This window comes from Babylonia areolata, chromosome 31 (genome assembly GCF_041734735.1).
Source record: "Babylonia areolata isolate BAREFJ2019XMU chromosome 31, ASM4173473v1, whole genome shotgun sequence".
Classification (NCBI taxonomy): Eukaryota; Metazoa; Mollusca; class Gastropoda; order Neogastropoda; family Buccinidae; genus Babylonia; species Babylonia areolata.
The window spans coordinates 26992792-27015421 of NC_134906.1; the positions used below are offsets into that span (position 1 = coordinate 26992792).

General features: G+C 45.3%; 1 protein-coding gene across 5 annotated transcripts; it reads left to right on the plus strand.

The window, feature by feature from the left end:
• The first annotated feature begins 2449 nt into the window (after positions 1–2449).
• LOC143276196 (uncharacterized) lies at positions 2450–20946 on the plus strand. Of its 5 annotated transcripts, none has more exons than XM_076580641.1 (9): positions 2450–2726; positions 4955–5353; positions 6020–6134; positions 9768–10065; positions 12106–12346; positions 14392–14707; positions 15374–15851; positions 18299–18537; positions 20713–20946. In XM_076580641.1, the coding sequence occupies exons 2-9, from the start codon at positions 5006–5008 to the stop codon at positions 20940–20942; spliced, it is 2265 nt and encodes a 754-aa protein (XP_076436756.1). In that variant the 5' UTR covers positions 2450–2726; positions 4955–5005; the 3' UTR covers positions 20943–20946. The 5 variants fall into 5 exon arrangements, with proteins under 5 accessions (XP_076436756.1, XP_076436753.1, XP_076436754.1 ...); XM_076580638.1 differs by having other exon boundaries at positions 2450–2661; XM_076580639.1 differs by having other exon boundaries at positions 2450–2640.
• Positions 20947–22630: the final 1684 nt, after the last annotated feature.

Consider the following 22630-nt stretch of genomic DNA (forward strand, 5'->3'; position numbering starts at 1 on the left):
GTATTGCATACACAAATACACTTGGGAAAAAAAAGAACAAAATATCAACAACTGGAAAACAAACAAACATAGGGAATAAGGAGGGAGAGGGGGTGAATGAGAGAGAGAGAGAGAGAGAGAGAGAGAGAGAGAGAGAGAGAGACCTGTCATTTAATTTCATTTTCCCTTCTTTGCCTTTTTATTTTTCTATGGAGGGAATTACAAAAAAAATAGTGTGTCCTATGGTTACATATATCCAAACATATTAACAATATATCCTGCTGATAAAATTGTCTCAGAAAACAGATCGATAGTCTCTCAGACTCTTGAGCCATTCTGCATCGAATAATATACCAAGAAATCTATGTCACAAGTTCTTGTTTGTTCCTTTATTTATTTATTTATTTATGTACGCTTATAGTTGACTTCATCAAGTTTTTGCGCCTTATACATATTATTAGTAGTGGTAGTAGTTATTTTTTTTATGTATTTATCTATTATTTATTAACCCCTTATTATTTTTTTTTCCTCAAGGCCTGACTAAGCGCGTTGGGTTACGCTGCTGGTCAGGCATCTGCTTGGCAGATGTGGTGTAGCGTATATGGATTTGTCCGAACGCAGTGACGCCTCCTTGAGCTACTGAAACTGAAACTGAAACTCCTTTGTTTTACTTGAGATCGATTCAGTTCAGTCACACGGAATCACGCAACTCCCAGCTTCACTCAATTGGGCTGACGACAGAAATAGCTCCTGAACCCGAGCGTGGTGTTACTCAGTTGGCACTGACACGTCTCGATTCTCCAAACCCCGGCGAATTCACATTTTAACAAAATGGGATTTTCAAACAGAATTTTCATCAGGATTTTTGCAGCAGAATTCCTCTCCTCCTGAGGAAAGCCCCTTGGCAGCATCTCCATCTTCACTGATTCCATGTCCACGCTCCAGGCCCTTGACTCCCCTGATCCTGGTCCACTGATCCAGTCCCTTAAGGCCTCCCTCACAACCCTTACCCAAACAGCCCCAACGACCCTCCAGTGGGTGCCTGCACATGTAGGCCTCCCAGACAACGAGCGTGCAGACCACCTTGCTAAGGAAGGAAGCCAGCTCACACTGCCAACCATTCCTTTTATGTATTGAGTAAAATGCATTTACTGTTATATTTACACAAGTGAGTCAAAAACCAGAGACTTTCACTGCCAATGTCAGCCATAGACTGCAAGCCTGATGAGTGCCAAAAGAAGAGCACGAACTGGCCATAGCTTCATTAATGTTTGGGGTTGTGGTTCAGTTCTTTACCCACCTCTGTGGAAAAAACCTATATAGGGCCTACCTGAGAGAAACCGACACACCTTTGCGTGTGTTGTTCACTTACGTTTTCATACTTCATTTATAGAATTTCAAGTTCGTTGCTAGGTGTTCAATGGTGGGTTTCTGAATAATTCCTGAACCGATTTAAGTCGGACTGGTCGCAAATTAACGGGCTCAACCCAACCTTTCTAATGAATATGGAACGAAGTGTTGGTTATAAAAGATAAGCTTATAATCTTGATTTTAAGTCACCTGAAACTAAGCCCTTTTAACAAGTCCAGAGCTGAAAATTGCTAATTGCGTTAAATGAGTTTAGCGTAGGCAAACACTTGTGGTACAAACTTAAAGAAGGAATTGAAACAATTCTGCCAGTATATGATACTATTCTTATCCATTAAAAGAAGTAATCACTCAATTAGTGGATGCTAAGAAATACAGATTCCAAATTGGCCATGCAGGCAAGCAAAGCCAAAATAATGCGTGAAATGATCGTTGTATGTGTCGACAATGAAAATCTGCTTTGAATCTTATAAAATGCCTGCTCTATTTTCATCCACACTCCATAACAGTGGATTTGTCAACAAGTGATCACACACAGAATTTAAGAATGCAGTGTTGTATGTGACGCACAAAGAAGATTGCGTAATCTTTGCGTCAGTTGAAATCCTTTTGAGCTGACCAACGATTAGAATACAATCTGAATAAGATTCTGTCTGGTCTTCTGAAGTGTACGTAAGCACAACAGGCATATAATCTAGCTGTGAATGATACATATTTGTGTAGTTTTCTAACTGTTTCGAGCATTTGTTTAGGATGGGCTAGTTTGAATTTTGAGTTGCGTCGCGCCTGTGTTATCTTCGCAAACTGCACCAGTCCGCCAACTGTGAAACTGTCCTCTGCTGTTAGTGTTGATGTTGTTGTGTAGAACGTGGTATTCATAAATTGGGGCCAAGGCGCATTTGACTGTATTATTATTATTGTTGTTGTTGTTGGTATTGTCATCAGCAGCAGCAGCAGTAGTATTTTTATTGCCATTATTTCAATTACCACCTTTGATCAATATTATCCCGGGGGTCAAAATGAGAGAGGGGGTAATTCTAGCCCTTTCCACCCTTATTCTGTGCAGTTCACTTCCACAGAAAACACACAGGGAAACGTTTGTAGTTTCTGTGCTCATCAAACAACAACAGACAGTTACTTTAAGTCGCTGGGGATTTTTTTTTCCAATGTTGTTTCGACTTTGTGACAACAAGGGATTCTATCGTCTATCGTCCAGGAGTGGTTTTTGATGTGTAGGCTAATGTAAGATTGTACATGAAATAGCATGTAGGCCTATTTCAACAGAGGGGAATGGTAGTGTATAGAAACGATGAGGTTTTGATTTTTCTAAAAATCAAGAATTAAAACAACAGTAACATACACAACTGGATGTTTCAAATGTGCGCACTGGTGAATTTGGGTTACATTGCTTTATGGCTTCCGGTTTGGTTTGGTTTGGTTTTTAATGCTAGAGAACGCGCTGCCGCGTCGTTTTAAAGGTTAAAAGTTTACAAATCCCTCTACAGCCTTTTACGGCCATCGGGGCAGGGAATTCATATCCACTGTGTCCATGGCTCGGGTTAGGAAGGCGGGGACCAGTTCTCTCCTTTTTTAGTGGATTAATATGGATACTTTGATTGACTGATTAATTGACATGGATACTTATATAGCGCCTATCCTCAGTCAGAGACCAAGCTCTAAGCGCTTTACAAACACGGGGTCATTTGTGCAACAGGCTGCCTACCTGGGTAGAGCCGACTGACGGCTGCCACTGGGGCGCTCATCATTCGTTTCCTGTGTCTTTCAAACAGATTTCAGGCACGCACGCATACAAACTTAGACAGACATGTAACATTTTATGTGTATGACCGTTTTGTTTATTTACCCCGCCATGTAGGCAGCCATACTCCGTTTTCGGGGTTGTGCATGCTGGGCATGTTCTTTGCATAACCATCCGAACGCTGACATGGATTACAGGATCTTTTAACGTGCGTATTTGATCTTCAGCGTGCGTATACACACGAAGGAGGTTCAGGCACTAAGCAGGTCTGCACATATGTTGACCTGGGAGATCGGAAAAATCTCTACCCTTTACCCACCAGGCGCCGTTACCGAGATTCGAACTCAGGACCCTCAGATTGAAAGTCCAACGCTTTAACCACTCGGATATTGCGCCCGTCCTTCCAGTTCCGGTTCTCCTTTTGCCGTTTCAATCTCCTCCCTCCCCCCCCCTCCCCCCCCCCTCCGCCCCCCGCCCGCCCCCCACCCCCACCCTCCCACACCCCCAGCCCTCCCCTACCGAAGCCAGGTAACCCGTTCACACCCGGGTGGAGTGAGGTAAATCGGAGTAAAGTGCCTTTCACATGGACACAACACCATGCCGAAACGGGGGAACGAACCTTGACCATTGGTGAACACTGGATCAGAAGTGCAACGCCTTACCGAATCTGCTACGGCGGATCCTGTTTTTTGTTGTTGTTTTTTGTTTGTTTGTTTGTTTGTTTTAATAATAATTTTCTTTAATTCACTCAGTACGGCCAGTCCTCTCTTCTCCTCTATACAGACCCCTCGGATGTCCAGTGGGTGTCTGAATGACCCAACCTTTAGCTTCCGTCGTCAGAATTGTGGTATTCTTTGTCAACATTCACCTCTTCAGTATAAGAGCCTTCCGCTTGCAATATTTTGATGATGGTAATTGGGCTGAAACGCTGTTAACGTCGTCTCTTTCGCCGTTCGTATGGAGAGAGTTAAAGCGACATATTACGAAGAAATACCTTGTCTAAATGATGTCATGGCTTTATTTCCCTTCCTACAAAAGTGATGACAAACTGCATTCAAGCAGACTGTTAGACCTTTTAAGTTTAGAACTGAACACTGGTATTTGGGGTCGCTGTGCAATTTTCGAAATCTAGGTTCGAAAAGAGTAGGCAGAATGAGAAAACGGTTTTGCTTTGGTTTTCTGTTTTCTATTTGTTTTCAGTAGCTCAAGGAGGCGTCACTGCGTTCGGACAAATCCATATACGCTACACCACATCTGCCAAGCAGATGCCTGACCAGCAGCGTAACCCAACGCACTTTGTCAGGCCTTGAGAAAAACAAAACAAAAACAAACAAACAAAAAAACCAACTACCACTACTAATAATATGTATAAAGCGCAAAAACTTGATGAAGTCAGCTATAAGCGTACATAAATAAATAAATAAATGAAATAATAAATAAATAATAATCATAATCTAAGAAAGTAGTAGTAGTAGTAGTAGTAACAATAATAATAAATAAATAAGACAACAATGATGATAAATAAGCAAATAAATGCAAAACATGGAGACACACATCCACACATACACCCACACATGCACAACAGACACGCACCAAACATGCAGCTTCACAGACATGGGAAGCACAGTCAAATACACATAAACGTACATGAACCCCAACACACACACACACACACACACACACACACACACACACACACACTACCCTGCACCTCCTCTTTGCTTTGGGTGTTCGATTAATATGAAAAGAATGCTACAGTAATTTTGCATTAAAATGACATTGAAAATGGGTGGCGGGGGGGAGGGGGGGGGTGGGGGTTCAGTGTTACTGCCGTACATTTTTCCACAGGTGATTGGAGAAAGAGAAAGCACAACAGTCGCGTTAAGTCTGAAGTCTACCATGGGCACACAGAAATCGAACTCGCCAGGAATTCCCTTCATCAATCTGGCCATATCATTAATAATACCTCTCATGACTCTATCCTCCGCCGTTGGGACTTCTTTTTATCCGCCATGCCGGCGCATTGATGCTGCTGTGAGATGGGCCAGCACTAACGTGACCTACTTTTTCAGTGCGGAGGAATTCATCACATATCATGATATTCACAACGCGCAAGAAGACGAGCCTCTTCCGGTGCGGCAGATAGCGAGGAATTTCCCCAGTTCCATCGACGCGGCCGTCAGCTGGTTTTCACGGAGAAGGAGAAACAGTAGGAGCTTCTATTTCTCAGGATGCTTTTACCACAAGGTATTGTTTCCTTCTTTTCTTTACCTGTGCCGAAGATGTTACATTCAGAAAACAGGATAAAAAAAAAATACATGTTATTGTCTGCAGCTGATCTTTAACGTGCGTATTTGATCTTCTGCTTGCCGTATACGCACGAAGGGGGTTCAGGCACTAAGCAGGTCTGCACATATTATCATGTTGACGTGGGAGATCAGGAAAGAAAAAAAAAATCTCCAACCTTTACACACCAGGCGTCGTTCCCGAGATTGGAACCCGGGATCCTCAAATTGATTAAAAGTCGAACGCTTTAACCACTCGGCTGTTGTAAGATAACGACAACAACAACAATGACAACGACAACAACAACAGCAACAACGACAATAACAACAAAGACAACAACGACGACGACAACAACAACGACGACGACAACAACAACGACAACAACAACAATGACAACAACAACAAACACGACGACAACGACAACAACAACGATAACAACAACAACGACAACAACAACAACAACAGCGACAACAACAACGACAACAACAACAACAACAACAACGACGATAACAACAACGACAACAACAACAATGACAACAACAACAAACACGACGATAACAACAACAAAGACAACAACAACAACAACGACGACGACAACAACAACGACAACGACACTGTGTGTCTCAGGTCAGTGAAAGGACCAGGCGGGTACAGTCACGTCATCGACTGTCCCGACTTCGTCTTCCCTGTGACGTGGATGCTGCTGTCAACACTGATGGCCACACCATCCTCGTCTTCAAAGGTTTTCCCCTCTTCGTTTCCCTCTGTCTGTCTGTCTGTCTGTCTGTCGGTCTGTCTGTCGGTCGGTCGGTCGGTCTGTTTGACTGTGTCTGTTTGTCTGACTGTCGGTCGGTCTGTCTGTTGGTCTGACTGTGTCTGTCGGTCTGTCTGTCTGTCGGTCTGTCTGTCGGTCTGACTGTGTCTGTCTGTCTGTTTGTCGGTCTGTCTGTCGGTCTGACTGTGTCTGTCTGTCTGTTAGTCGGTCTGTCTGTGTCTGTCGGTCGGTCGGTCTGTTTGACTGTGTCTGTTTGTCTGTCTGTCGGTCTGACTGTCGGTCGGTCTGTCTGTATGTCTGTTGGTCGGTCTGTCTGACTGTGTCTGTCTGTCGGTCTGTCTGTGTCTGTCTGTGTCTGTCTGTCTGTCGTTCGGTCTGTCTCTCTGACTGTCTGTCGGTCGGTCTGTCTGACTGTATCTGTCTGTGTCTGTCTGTCTGTCGTTCGGTCTGTCTCTGTCTGTCTGTCGGTCTGTCTGTGTCTGTCTGTCGGTCTGTCTGTGTCTGTCTGTCGGTCTGTCTGTATGTCTGTTAGTCGGTCGGTCTGTCTGTTGGTCTGTCTGTGTCTGTCTGTGTCGGTCTGTCGGTCTGTCTGTATGTCTGTTGGTCGGTCTGTCTGTATGTCTGTTAGTCGGTCTGTCTGTGTCTGTCGGTCGGTCGGTCTGTTTGACTGTGTCTGTTTGTCTGTCTGTCGGTCTGACTGTCGGTCGGTCTGTCTGTATGTCTGTTGGTCGGTCTGTCTGACTGTGTCTGTCTGTCGGTCTGTCTGTGTCTGTGTCTGTCGGTCTGACTGTGTCTGTCTGTCGGTCTGTCTGTGTCTGTCGGTCGGTCTGTCTGTATGTCTGTTGGTCGGTCTGTCTGACTGTGTCTGTCTGTCGGTCTGACTCTGTCTGTCTGTCGGTCTGACTGTGCCTGTGTCTGTCGGTCTGACTGTGCCTGTCTGTCGGTCTGACTCTGTCTGTCTGTCTGTCTGTCGGTCTGTCTGTGTCTGTCGGTCGGTCTGTCTGTCTGTTTGTCGGTCTGGCTGTCTGTCTGTCGGTCGGTCTGTCTGTTTGTCGGTCTGGCTGTCTGTCTGTCGGTCGGTCTGTCTGACTGTATCTGTCTGTGTCTGTCTGTCGGTTTGCTTGTCGGTCAGTCGGTCTATCTGTCTGTCTGTCGGTCTGACTGTGTCGGTCGGTCTGACTGTCTGTCTGTCTGTCTGTCGGTTGGTCTGTCTGTCTTTCTGACTGTTCGTCGGACTGTCTGTCTGACTGTCTGACTGTTTGTCTGTTGTCGGTCTGTCTGTGTCGGTCTGTCGGTCTGACTGTGTCTGTCTGTCTGTTGGTCGGTCTGTCTGTGTCTGTCTGTCTGACTGTGTCTGTTTGTCGGTCAGTCGGTCTATCTGTCTGCCTGTCGGTCTGACTGTGTCGGTCGGTCGGTCGGTCTGACTGTCTGTCTGTTTGTCTGTCTGTCGGTCGGTTGGTTGATCTGTCTGTCTGTCGGTTGGTCTGTCTGTCTTTCCGACTGTTCGTCGGGCTGTCTGTCTGACTGTCTGTCGGTCTGTCTGTCTCTCTGTCTGTCTGACTGTTTGTCTGTCGGTCTGTCTGACTGTGTCGGTCTGACTGTGTCTGTCTGTCTGTTATTCGGTCTGTCTCTGTTTGTCTGTTGTCGGTCTGTCTGTCTGTCGGTCGGTCTGTCTGTATGTCTGTTGGTCGGTCTGTCTCTGTCTGTCTGTCGGTCGGTCTGTCTTTGTCTGTTGGTCGGTCTGTCTGTGTCTGTCTGTCTGTCTGACTGTGTCTGTTTGTCGGTCAGTCGGTCTATCTGTCTGCCTGTCGGTCTGACTGTGTCGGTCGGTCGGTCTGTCTGTCTGTCGGTCGGTCTGTCTGTATGTCTGTTGGTCGGTCTGTCTCTGTCTGTCTGTCGGTCGGTCTGTCTTTGTCTGTTGGTCGGTCTGTCTGTGTCTGTCTGTCTGTCTGACTGTGTCTGTTTGTCGGTCAGTCGGTCTATCTGTCTGCCTGTCGGTCTGACTGTGTCGGTCGGTCGGTCTGACTGTCTGTTGGTCGGTCTGTCTGTATGTCTGTTGGTCGGTCTGTCTGACTGTGTCTGTCTGTCGGTCTGACTCTGTCTGTCTGTCGGTCGGTCTGTCTGTTTGTCGGTCTGGCTGTCTGTTTGTCGGTCTGGCTGTCTGTCGGTTTGCTTGTCGGTCAGTCGGTCTATCTGTCTGTCTGTCGGTCTGACTGTGTCGGTCGGTCTGACTGTCTGTCTGTCTGTCTGTCGGTTGGTCTGTCTGTCTTTCTGACTGTCTGTCGGTCTGTCTGTCTCTCTGTCTGTCTGACTGTTTGTCTGTCGGTCTGTCTGTGTCTGTCTGTCGGTCTGACTGTGTCGGTCTGTCTGTTATTCGGTCTGTCTCTGTCTGTCTGTCTGTCTGTCTGACTGTGTCTGTTTGTCGGTCAGTCGGTCTATCTGTCTGCCTGTCGGTCTGACTGTATCTGTCTGTCTGTTGGTCGGTCTGTCTGTCTGTGTCTCACTGTGTGTCTTTCGGGCGGGTGGTCGGTGTAGTGTTTAAATTTTCGGATCTGTCTGTGCGTCTCACTGGAACCTAGGAGTGAAGGCATTTGATTGAATCGCGTTCATTCTCGTGAACATGCTCAAAGACATGCACGCATCGCCGAGCGCACTCTTTGTCTCTATCCGCCTCTCCCTCTCTCTCTATCGCACGCACGCACGCATGCACGCACGCACGCACACACACACACACACACACACACACACACACACACACACACACACACACACACACACACACACACACACTATTATCACTACTATCCTAGTTTGAGAGTCAGTCCTTCACAAAAAGACTAAGCCGTAACTGATTTCCTATTGCAATGGAGAAAGTATTGATCACTTTGCTGTTGGCCCAACTGTAAACATATGTCAATCTGTGATATAAGCTGAGTGTTGTAGTAGTACACAACAGCAGTAACGACAACAGTAGCATCAACACCTGCTCCATAGAAGAAGTAGTAGCCGTAGCAGCATCAGCGGCGGTTGCAACAGCAGTAGTAGTGGCAGTAGCAGTGGAAATTGCTCTTGGAAACATGAACATTCCCAGCATGCACACCCCCAAAAACGGAGTATGGCTGCCTACATGGCAGGGTGAACGTTGGAGTTGCTGCCCACGAACGAAGTCGTAGTATTAGCAACAGCAGCAGCAGCAGTAGTAGTAGTAGCAGCAGTCGCAGCAGCAGTATTTGTATTTGTATTTCTTTTTATCACAACAGATTTCTCTGTGTGAAATTCGGTTTGCTCTACCTAGGGAGAGCGCGTCGCTACACTACAGCGCCACCCTTTAAAAAAAAATATATATATATATCTTTTCCTGCGTGCAGTTTTATTTGTTTTTCCTATCGAAGTGGATTTTTCTACAGATTTTTGCCAGGAACAACCCTTTTGTTGCCGTTGGTTCTTTTACGTGCGCTAAGTGCATGCTGTACACGGGACCTCGGTCTGTCGTCTCATCCGAATGACTAGAAGTCGTACTAAGCAGCCTCGGAAGCTGCAGCAGCAGCAGTAGTAGCAGCAGCAGCAATACCAATGCATTGCATTGCTTTGCATACCCAGGCTGTCAGTACTGGACGATCACACGAACCAATCGCCGAGCCGTCCTCGGGGGCTCCACAAGTGACCTGGGTCTTCCCTGTGACGTCGACGCGGCGCTGACGTGGGAGAACGGCACTTCCTACGTCATCAAAGCTGACGTCATATGGGCTCTGTCGTCATCCAACCAGTCAGTGGAGTTCCAGACAAGCCTTGATGAGTGGAACTTGTGTTCGTGGCGGATCTGTGAGCTGGAGGGGCATGATGCCACCACAAACCATACGTTGGAAGGGAGCGGGTTCCCCTGCAACGGCGACCCAAGGTAATTTTTTTTTTTTTTCGTTATTGACGAGAAAGTATTGCCATAGAAAAGAATGTTTTCGTTTTTAACTATCACTACCCTTTTTTTTTTCTTTTCTTTTTTTTGTGGTTTCTTTCTAATACTTCCCTACGCTTGTGTATCCAGACAGACAGACATCCAGACACACACACACACACACACACAGACATACACAAACACACACACACACACACACACACACACACACACACACACACACACACACAGTTCTTTACCTTCCATATAACTTTCAGTTATATCAACGTACCCTCGCTTCCCTTCAACCATTCCCTTAACTTTCTTTTCCTTCAACTTTGATTCACTTTTATTTCACTTTCACTTTCTTTTTCCTTTTCTTCAATGCGCCCCCCCCCCCCCCTTACCTCCTCCCCTTCTTTCCTCCCTTCCATCCTTCCTCCCTTCCTTCCTTCCATCCTTCCTTCCTCCCTTCCTTCCTTCCTCCCTTCCTTCCATCCTTCCTTCCTTCCTCCCTTCCTTCCTTCCTTCCTCCCTTCCTTCCATCCTTCCTTCCATCCTTCCTCCCTCCCTTCCTTCCTTCCTCCCTCCCTTCCTCTCCCTTCCTTCCTCCCTTCCTCCCTTCCTTACATCCTCCCTTCCTACCACCCTTCCTTCATTCCTTCCTTCCTTCCTTCCATAGAGTGACCACAATCAAATGTTGATTATTCTGTCACTGTTGGGGGTATGGGCGTTGGGGTGGGGGAATCTGCAGGAAAAAGCACTAATCTTTTTTTAAAGAAAAAAAAACGAAAAAAAACCACCTTTATTTCGCAGTATCTAGGCTGGACCACTCTGGCTAGCGAATCACTCCCCGGGGATAAACCCTGGTCGGCACAGCTCAAGCCCGTCATTTACTGCTACTTTGATACGTGATCCCTACACAAAGAATTGAAAATATAACTTAACCCTTCTTCTTCTTCTTCTTTCTTTCTTTCTTTCTTTCTTTCTCTCCATTTCCCTTTTCCTCTTTCTCATTCTTTCTTTGGTGGTGCTTCAAAGGAGAGAGAGAGAGAGAGAGAAGATTTGACATTTCTTTTTGACGGGCGCAATAGCCGAGTGGTTAAAGCATAGGACTTTCAATCTGAGGGTCCCGGGCTCGAATCTCGGTAACGGCGCCTGGTGGGTAAAGGGTGGAGAATTTTCCCGATCTCCCAGGTCAACAGATGTACAGACCTGCTCAGTGCCTGAACCCCCTTTGTGTGTATACGCACGCAGAAGATCAAATACGCACATTAAAGATCCTGTACTCCATGACAGCGTTCGGTGGGTTATGGAAACAAGAAAATACCCAGCATGCACACCTCGGAAAACGGACTATTGCTGCCTACATGGCGGGGTAAAAACGGTCATACACGTAAAAGCCCACTCGTGTACATACGAGTGAACGTGGGAGTTGCAGCCCACGAACGAAGAAGAAGAGAAGAAGAAGAAGACGACATTTATTTCCTTTAGCTTCCCATAACCTTTAGAGTTTCCTTTCCCACTGGTTTCCCCCACGCTGTATTTAATAATAATAATAATAATAATGGATACTTATATAGCACACTATCCAGAAATCTGCTCTAGGTGCTTTACAAAAACGCTTTTGATAACATAAAACATTATATCTATGTTACATACACACACCAAAATGTGACCACACACACACACGCGCGCGCGCGCGCGCGCGCGCGCACGCACGCACACACACACACACACACACACACACACACACTGCATACATACATTTTAACATACATGTGTATCTAACAGCTACCCTAACACATACGCACACATAGGCAGGCACAAACTTACATAGACACACGCACACACAATACACATTCATATACATGCATGTAGTTGTGGACCTGCCACAATTGAACTTATTGCTTAGGGAAAAGGTGAGTTTTGAGACGAGATTTAAAAGATGCGAGGGAATCGGAATGACGGAGGTTATCAGGGAGCTTGTTCCACGTCTTTGGCGATTGAAAAGAAAACGATCTGTGTCCATATTTCTCATGACAGGTTCTGCTCCTTACGGTTCGATCAGCTCACGATGGCGGGTTCCCATAACGCGGGTGCGGGGTTCGACGGGGGGTTCGGGTTCTTCAGTTGCTGGGTTCGGAACCAGTACCTGACCGTGCTTGAGCAGCTGAGGTTCGGGGTTCGATTCTTGGACGTGGACACCAGCTGGGAGCACTGCGGGACCCTGGGGTCCTTCCACAACTTCATGTGTGGTGGTCCTGTGTGCAAGATGATCAAACAGGTGGGTGGGTGGGGGGTTTGTTTTTTTGGGGTGGGTGGGTTTTTGTTTTGGGGGTTTTGTTTTTTGGGGTGGGTAGGGGGTTTGTTTTTGGGGTGGGTGGGGTTTTGTTTATGGGGCGTGGGTGGGGTTTTGTTTTTTGGGGTGGGTGGGTGGGGTTTTGGGGGTGGGTGGGGTTGTTGTTTTTTTTTGGGGGGGGGTTGTTTTTTTTGGGGTGGGGTTGGGGGGGGGTTTTTGTTTTTTGTGGTGGGAGGGTTTTTTTTTTTGGGGGGGGGGGGGTTGGTTTGGGGGGGGGGTGGTTGGGGGTTTTGTTTTGGGGGGTGGGGGGTTGGGGTTTTTGTTTTTTTTGGGGGGTGGGTTGGGGTGGGTGGGAGGGTTGTTGTTGTTTTTGTGTGTGTGTTGTTGTTGTTGTTTTTTGGGGGGTGTTTGCTTTTTTTGGGGGGAGGGGGTAGGGTGTTATTTTCGTTTTTAATTATAATGATGATGGTGATTATGAGGGTAATGATGATAACAATGATGATGATGATGTTGTACATACGTATAGCGCCCTTTCTCTCTAAGACCTCAAGGCGCATTATATGAAAGAAAAAGTTACAAATTACGTGGCCCGTTCATGACCACCCATTCTCTCTCCTTCTAGCCCCCCCCCCTCCTTCCCTCCCTCCCCCTTCTCTCTGTTTCTCTCTCTGTCTTAGTGCCACCACCTCTTCCACCATCTCTTTCTCTTCCCTTCCCCACGAGGGTCACACGGAAAAGTAAGCTGAAGAAGTACATATCCAGCACCATCCAATGTCTTCATTGATCAGGGGAAAAAAAAGTTGAGGAAGTAGTTGAGTACTACTCAGCTGCCCCATCATCTGCACCGTTTCAGTGGCATTACTCCCACGCCGCTCATTTAGATTCCCCTATACACAGCCACACCCGGGTTCGTCCGTCGCAGTTCCAGCATCGGCAGTCCACAGGGAACCATCGATGTTAGGTCGCCAGGAGGCCACACACCAGAGGAGACCCTGCTCTGCTGCTGAGTCACTTCGGTGGTGTTCAGTGGTGTCTGTTCTGTTTTAACGTACTTAGGACACCACCTACCAAGCCCCCTACTAACGACAATAATGGCTTAGTCGCGGAGCCAGACTGAGTGAGCGTCCCTCCCAGAGTGGAGACCGCCACCACGTCCCTCAAACAACAGCCCCCCATAAATCTGCCGACACTGAAGACATTGACAGGACTCACCCCAAGCACGGAAGTGGAGGGGTATCGAAAATGAAGTCACCATGAAAGCAGGGCATGAAAGGCCACAGACTTTGAGACTGTCTTGTTTATATTGATGATGATGGAGGAGGAGGAGGATGACTGTGATGCCCCCTACTAACGACAATAATGGCTTAGTCGCGGAGCCAGACTGAGTGAGCGTCCCTCCCAGAGTGGAGACCGCCACCACGTCCAGTTGAGTAGGAACTTCACTTACTTTGACATGCCAGTCAACAGGAGTTGTGGCTTAGACTACGGAATGAAATATCGTGTTTGAGAGACAGCAGCGACAGCTTCTTTTTTTTTTTTTTTTTTTTTTTTTGAGACTTGAGATTATGTAATTCATGTCTTGTTCACCCTCATCTGCGTAGAGCTGCGAATCTTGGCAGCTTAGACCCCACACAGGGGGTAAAAAAAAAAAAGTAAAAAAAAAAAAAAGATTACATTTGACTCAAAATGATCACGCAAGTTTGGGGTCAATATTGAAATGAATACATAACGAATTAAAACAACATGTAATGAAATGACGAAGTAAAACGTGCATAATCTGACAGGGAATGAATAAATGAATGAACGAACGAAAAATAAAATCAATATAACAACAATTAGAATAATTATCATAATCGTAATTATCCTCAACATAATGATAATGATAATAATAATAATAGCAATCCTACCTGTGTTACTGCTGCTATTGCTTCCGTTGCTGTTAATTAATGATGCTGCTGATCACTGATACTACTCCTGCTGGTCATATATTACGACAACGACTGACTTGACTGACTGACGACGACACGTAGATCAAACAGTTCCTCCGAGAGAACCGCCACGAGGTGGTGGCCATCAACTTCAACCACGAGATGAGGGACACGGCCATGGTCCTCCCTGCCCTCGTCCGTCAGCTGACGTCACAGCTGGGCAATTACGTCAACTCGGCCTACCGTGACGTGGGCGAGTGGCCGCTACTCGGGGACGCCGTCCGCTCCGACAGGCGGCTGTTCGTCGTCATGGATCCTCGCGTCACCAGCGAAACGCGGGAGACCTATCTACGTCATCGGTGGATTCACAGCGAGCGGCTGTTAAGGAGCACGTGGCGTGGTGACGTCAATGTTGGCCGTGAGTATTTATTTATTTATTTATTTATTTAGACATCTTGCTATAAAAAAACTGCCACCAAGATCACCGGGGCTGATCTACCTTCTCTAGAAGACATATATTATAAGCGGCTACTCAAAAAAAAGCAAAATCAATCAGCCAGGACGAATCACATCCAGTTTTTGGGATTTTCGAGATGCTCCCCTCTGGTCGACGGTACAAAAGTATAAGGACGAAAAATCTAGATATATATATAAATACATTGCTTGATAAAGCCCCAAAGAAAAGAACTGTCCTGTTGTTTTTCTACTCTCGACTTTTCGCCCGGGGGGGGGGGGGGGGGGGAGTTCGTCAGGGGTGCGACAATACATAACACACAAAATATTTCCTATTCCCCCCCAAAAAAAATAATTCACTTTCTAACACCAGCAGATTATTGCTTTTACAGTACGCTGCTGGTCAGACATCTGCTTAGCATATGTGGTGTAGCGTATATGGATTTGTCTGAACGCAGTGACGCCTCCTTGAGTAACTGAACTGAACTGTTCTGTTTAGTTTAGGGTCTGAGTCTTTGAGTATGAGTCTGAGTTACACACACACACACACACACACACACACACACACACACACACACACACACACACACACACACAAAACAAACCCTGTTCTTCTTCCTTCTTCACACAGACGACTGCCGAGAGGTGGTAGAGAATTCCCGAGAGCAGTGCCAAGCCAGACAAGACGCCCCCTTGCTGGAAATCTCCATCCTGGGTTACAGCACAGGCTGCGTCACGTCCATCGCGGACCTTTGCCTCCCGTTGGTGCACCAGATCAGCCAGGACTGCCAGCAGCACCGCCACCAGCACGGCAAAGCACCCAACGTCCTGCTCGTCGATTTCCCGGAGAGGGTCGCCCACAATGCTCTGTCGGTCGCCTCGGCGGCCTTCCTGCAGAATGTGCGGAACGTGTTCAGGCTGGCGTCACTGGATTGTCGCCTCGGCGTGGACGCCGCGGTGTGGTTGAGGGAGGAGGAGGAGGAGGATGGGGGTGACTTGGCGGAGGAGGAGGGTAGGGTGGTGTTCTTCCGTCTCCGATCACCACCACGGTCTGCCGAGCTGGTTGTGTACCGCTGGGCGCTGCAGACGCAGGATAGAGAGGAGTCTGTGTAAGATGGAGGGCGTTTTGTTTGTTTGTTTGTTTGGGGTTTTTTTGGGGGGGCGGGGGGGGGGGGGGGGGTTGGTGGTTGTTTGTTGTTTTTTTGATGGGGTGGAAATGGAGGTTACGATAATAATAATAATGACGATGTCGATGATAGTGATGATTATGATGATGATGATGATGATGATGACGATGGTAGCCTCTGCTGCTACTGCAGTTTCTACTACTATTGCTGCTGCTGCTGCTGCTGCTCCTGTTTGTGCTGCTGCTGCTGCTGCTGCTGCTGGTGGTGGTGCTGCTACTATCACTTCTGCTACAATTACTTATGCTGCCGCCGCCGCAGCCTATACCAAAGCTACTGTTGCTACTACTGGTTGTTGTTGTTGCTACTACTACTACTACTGTTGCTGTTTGGCCACTTCTGCTGCTGTTGTTGTTGCTACTACTACTACTACTGTTGCTGTTTGGCCACTTCTGCTGCTGTTGTTGTTGATACTACTACTACTACTGTTGCTGTTTGGCCACTTCTGCTGCTGTTGTTGTTGATACTACTACTACTACTGCTGTTACTACTACTCCTGCTGCTGCTGCTACTACTACTACCACTAGTTATGCTGCTGGTATTGTTCTACTACCAGTACCACTATTCCTGCTGCTGCTATGGCCAGTCTTCTTCTTCTGCGTTCACTCGTATGCACACGAGTGGGCTTTTACGTGTATGACCGTTTTTACCCCGCCATGTAGGCAGCCATACTCCGTTTTCGGGGGTGTGCATGCTGGGTATGTTCTTGTTTCCATAACCCACCGAGCGCTGACATGGATTACAGGATCTTTAACGTGCGTATTTGATCTTCTGCTTGCATGTACACACGAAGGGGGTTCAGGCACTAGCAGGTCTGCACATAAGTTGACCTGGGAGATCGTAAAAATCTCCACCCTTTACCCACCAGGCGCCGTCAATGTGATTCGAACCCGGGACCCTCAGATTGACAGTCCAACGCTTTAACCACTCGGCTATTGCGCCCGTCTGCTATGGCCAGTGATACTGCTGTTACTTGCTCTGCTACCAGTACTCTTCGTCCTGTTGTCCCTGCTACCAGCTGTTTTGCTGGCTGCTACTGTTCTACTGCTACTAATACTATTCCTTATGGGCTTCTTCATACCCTTTTTGACTCACTTGTGTAAACAAAAGCAAATACTTTGTCAGTTGACACCAAATTAGGCATAAAAATAGGAAAAATTCAGTTCTTTCCAGTCATCTTGTTTAAAAAAAAATATTGCACCTCTGGGATGGGCACAAAAAAAATTTAAAAAGAAGCCTAATTATATGCAAACTGCATTTACTGTTATATTTATATTTTTTGTATTCTCTAAACTTGGCACTTTGACCTCTTATTTCTGACACAACAGAGGCGTTGCCTCTCTTGTTTATTTTTTTAAAACTTTTTTTATAGACATTTTTCCCTTTCGAAGGCTGAAAAAAGCAATTGTTTGCTTACTCTAGTGCCCTCAGAAATAAAATTCATTTATTTATTCCTTCATTTATTCCTTCATTTATTCATTCTCCCTCTCTCACTCACTCACTCTCTCTCTCATTACTATATTTATATACATTATTGTCATGAATGCAAGTATCATGATTATGAACCTGTAAGTGTTTACAATACTTGCTCCGTAATGGATTTGATAATAGTCTGAGAGTTAAACTCAGCATTGGTCTGCGAATCGGACCAAAGTCTGAGAGAGTCAACTGACGAGGTTTTAGACTTGAATTCAAACACCTATAAAAAGTCTCTTTCTAGTATATTGCTTATTTCCTTGTATGACAAATGAGCAATATACTTTTATACTATCTGTATGATTCTTTGCTCCCCTAATTTTTTGAGAAAGAGAGAGAAGAAGATAGACAGACTGACATATAGACAGACAGACTGACTGACTGACTGAAACGAACATAGAGTCACAGAGACAGCGTGTGATGGGTGTTGAAAGAGTGAGAGGAAGATTGGGAGGGAGACAAAGAGAGATAGTGTGTGTGTGTGTGTGTGTGTCACAGTGTGTGTATGTGTGTGTGTGTGCCACAGTGTGTGTGTGTGTGTGTGCCACAGTGTGTGTGTGTGTGTGTGAGTGTCACAGTGTGTATGTGTGTGTGTGTGTGTGTGTGTGCCACCGTGTGTGTCACAGTGTGTGTGTGTGTGTGTGTGTAGGTGTGTGCGTGCGTGTGAAGAAAGATGACAGAGAGAGACAGACAGAGGGGAGATTTTACTGGCTTCCTTCGAAGAAAAAAACAACAACCACTCATTAGCAGTTCCACGATTGTATCCCCCAAGCCCACAAAAAGAAAACAACAACAACAAAAACAAAAACAAAACACACACACACACACAAACCTCAAAAAAGCACTTTTGCAGTGGCATAAGAATTAGATGAAAAATACCAATCCTTCTCTCCCAGGGAATATGCCCAAAGACTTCTACCGCCTAACGTTGACGCGGCGTTCAGGCTCATGGGGCAGGTCTGCTTTGTCAGCGGCTGTGACGTCACGTGCTTGCGTGGTGGTGGTGGTGGTGGTGGAGTGAGGTCACAGGAAATGCGTGTGACGTCATCGGCCAACATGACCACGTGGGGTCTGCCATGTCACGTGGACGCGGCGCTGACCAATGAGGAGCCAGACTCTGTGGCCTTTTTCAAAGGTTGGTATCAATTGAAGCTGATGGAAGGTTAGGGAGAGCAGTGAGATGATTGGCCCAATACGTGGTGGAGAACCTGGCATCATAGCATAGAAGCGAGTGTCTTGGAGTTCAATTCTCACGCAGACTGGGATTTTTTTTAAATAATAATAAATTTAAAAAAAAACACTCAACAACCATCTACCTGAAGATCTAGTCATCAGCCCCATCCACATGTAATATGCAGCTTCTGTTCAAACGTGCGTGTGTGTGTGTATACACAAGTTTTTATATTAATATGCACTTGTATGTATCCTAATTTCTACTGTATCTGTGTTTGTGTATGATTTTTGATTTATGTTCGTATCTTGTTATATGTACTATCCCCTACCAATATTCCTTGTGACCCCGGTACACTTAGTAATAAAGACATATTTTATTCTATTCTTCATACACACACACTCACATAAAAACAACAACACACTTCTGTTTTTAATCTCTCTCTCTCTGTCTCTGTCTCTCTCTCTCTTTCGCCCTGTCTCTCTTTCTGTGTGAATGAGAGCGAGAGAGAGTGTGTGTGTGTGTGTGCGTGTGTGTGCAAATAATTAAATGTGTAGATAATTGTGTAGCTGTGCTTATTTTCAAAGTTGTTTTCACATGGTATTCTGCTTTTCTTTTGTGCTGTTTTGCTATATTTTGCTGCATGTTGTAGTTGTAGTTCTTCTTCTTCTCCTTTTTCCACAGTATTCTCATCATCTTCGTCGTCGCCATCATCATCATAACCATCATCAACAATATCTTCAGCAGCAGCAGCAGCATTGATGTTGTTATCATCAACATCGTTATTGTTACTGCTGCTGCGCTGAATTTTTTTTTTTTTAATCTTATTTAATAAATTTATCTATTTTATTTTTGTACCACAGGGCAGGGTGTGGAAAAAAAAAAAACACTCTTGACATTGTGCTTAATTCATTACCATGGAAATACGAGTTTTCATTCCTTCATTCATTCTGTGTCTGCGGCGAACGTGGAGTGATGGCCTAGAGGTAACACGTCTGTCTAGGAAGCGAGAGAATCTGAGCGCACTGGTTCAAATCACGGTACAGTCGCCAATATTTTCTCCCCCTCCACTAGACCTTGAGTGGGTGGTCTGGACGCTAGTCATTCGGATGAGACGATAAACCGAGGTCCCGTGTGCAGCGTGCACTAGGCGCACGTAAAAGAACCCACGGCAACAAAAGGGTTGTTCCTGACAAAATTCTGTAGAAAAATCCACTTCGATAGGCTAAACAAATACAACTGCACGCAGGAAAAACTACCCAAAAAAAAACAAAAAAAAAAGTGGGTGGCGCTCTCAGCGTAGCGACGCGCTCTCCCTGGGGAAAGCAGCCCGAATTTCACACAGAGAAATCTGTTGTGACAAAAAAGAGAAATACAATACAGTACAATACAATACAATACAATACAATACGTCAGCAGCGAACGAACGTACACTTCCCTGTGCTTTCTGTTTCCCAGCAACCGTTCCACAATCATCATCAACATCAGCATCAACACCACTACAATCATCGTCACAGACATACTGCTTTAATAACGAAGTGTGTCTGTGTCTGTGTGTCTGTGTCTGTGTGTGTGTATGTTGTTGTTTTTTGCTGCGCTGATGTTGTTGTTGTTGTTGTTGTTGCTGTCATGTTCCACCAGTATCAGTATCAGTAGCTCAAGGAGGCGTCACTGCGTTCGGTCAAATCCATTAAATATACGCTACACCACATCTGCCAAGCAGTTGCCTGACCAGCTGCGTAACCCAACGCGCTTAGTCAGGCCTTGAGAAAAAAAAATCAATCAAAAAAATTAAAAAAATAAATATAAAAAAATAAAAATGAATAATAATAAATAAAATAAATAAAGTAAAAAAAAAACAAACAAAACAATTAAAATAATAATAATAATTAAGAAAAAATAATGTTTAAAAAATAAAATAATAATAATAGTTAATAATAAAAATTAAATTAAATTAAATTAAAAAATAATAGATAAGTACATAAAAATATTACTAATACTGATAATAATATTTAAAAGGTGCAGAATCTTGATTAAGTCAACTCTAGGCGCGCGCGCGCGCACGCACACCCACCCACACACACACACAAATTATATTTTTAATAAGAAGATAAATAAGCAAATAAATGTTTCCACCAGGCTGTCATTACTGGACCAGACTCAGCTCAGGCACAGTGACGGGCCCTGAACCCATCACCGATTTCGGGTTACCCTGTGACGTCAGTGCCGCCTTCCGGGCACCAGATGGCGCCGCCTACTTCTTCAAGGGAGACCACTACTGGCGACACAGTGGCGGGGAACGAGGCTTGTCTCCTCCTGCTCACAGTCTGGAGTGGTCGGCCGATTTTGTGCAGTGTCAGATGCCGTGATGGGGGGGGGGGGGGGGGAAGGGGGGGGGAATCCAAACCAAACTTTTTTAATTTTAAACTTGTGGACACATGGGCGACCATGTTTTGATACAACGTCACGTGTGTGTGTGGGGGGGGGGGGGGGGGAGGGATCGCGGGAGGGGGGAGATGGGGGGCGGGGGGGGGGGGGGGGCAGCACAGACACAAACTGTACGTGTATGAATAATGATTTCTGCAAAGGCACACGCAGACGATCACACACATATACACAAAGAGTGAATTTGAGTGGAAATGCTTTATTTTACTGTAAAGATTCATAGTTTACTATTCTAATTAATGTTTCAATGACTGTAATTGATGTTCCTGTGCCTGTAAGTGGTAGCATGACACTTCTGTGCCGTGTTAATTGTTTGCGTTAACTTTGGTTGTGTGTTTTACAACGTGGTGTTGTCTTGTAGCAACTTCACGGCCGTATTTGTTCAGTATGTTGTGCAAGTGTATATGCAAACAAAAGTGCGTGTGTGTGTGCGTGCATACGGACGGATGCATGTATGTGGGTGCAGGGGAGAGTAGGGGTGGGGGGGTACTTTTATCGGACTTCCTTTGCTATGACTCGGTTGCATCTGATTTTTTTAAGTCTCTCTCTTACTGTTCTCTGTGTGATCTGTTTGTATCACAGACTTCACCACACTCGATTCATCTTATTGAGACAATAAAGTTATTCTAATTCTGGACATCAGCATGCAGATTACATGCATGGTAACTGTAAACTGATGTGTGAATTTGGTCGTCATCGGCGAGCAAGAAGTGGCAAGGTGGGAGACAGGTTAAGGTAGTGGACACGGCAGAGACCAAAATGATGATTTTTCATGATTTGGGTTTTTGATGGATTTTGATTCTTGAACATCTCCTCTATCATATGCATAAGTTGTTTTTTTTCCACTGTAAAGATGTCTTTAACGATGAAAAAAATTGCCAATAAAGATTGCTTGCTGAATCACGAAAGTTTTTATTAATAATTTTTTGTTCAATTTCGACGCAAGTCGTCAAGTTTCTGGCCTTGACAACATACTTGGACTTGCTCAATGATGAGTAAACCTACAACCATGAGACTTTGCATGATTGTTTTATGACATGTTATTGAAGTTTTCTTACGAGTATGTATGAAAATAATCTCTGGGTTTTAATTCATAGTAGTACCAATCTTTTTACCCATTATAAATTTTGAGGATTTCGCAATACCCAAAATTTCAAAAATTCATAAAAAGTACAATAATTGAAATATCAACACAATCTCACGTGAAAATGAAGATAATGTCATTGTGTATCAAGTCCACGTAACAAAAAGTGTCTACATGCACCACAAACCAGATTTCTCTGATACATTGTTTGGCGGCCATTTTTATTTGTTTCCATAGCAACAGGTAGTCACAGAAATCTAAGAACACTTATTTTTGTGATCCACAAGTGATGATACACCTAGTAGACAAAAAAAAAAAGAGAAAGATATAGTCGGAGAGGAAAAAAAAAAGTCGTTATTTGACTGTAGTGTCTGGCCTCAAAACCCCTTGACTGCCATCAACGTATTACGTACGTGCCTAGTGACGTCACTGATTACGTCATCAGGAAAAGGGGAAAGGCTGAAAATAATTCACACAGTTTGTCCAGAGAGGTATATCTGCAGACCATTTTCTCAGTTTTAGGCTTAC

Bases quoted from the DNA above. Each gene is read 5' to 3' on its own strand.
- LOC143276196 (XM_076580638.1), top strand. From the start codon at position 2,638: ATGGTAGTGTATAGAAACGATGAG. The intron at 12,347-14,391 runs GTGGGTGGGTGG...GACGACACGTAG, and splicing joins TGTGCAAGATGATCAAACAG to ATCAAACAGTTCCTCCGAGA. The intron at 18,538-20,712 runs GTTGGTATCAAT...TGTTTCCACCAG, and splicing joins CTCTGTGGCCTTTTTCAAAG to GCTGTCATTACTGGACCAGA.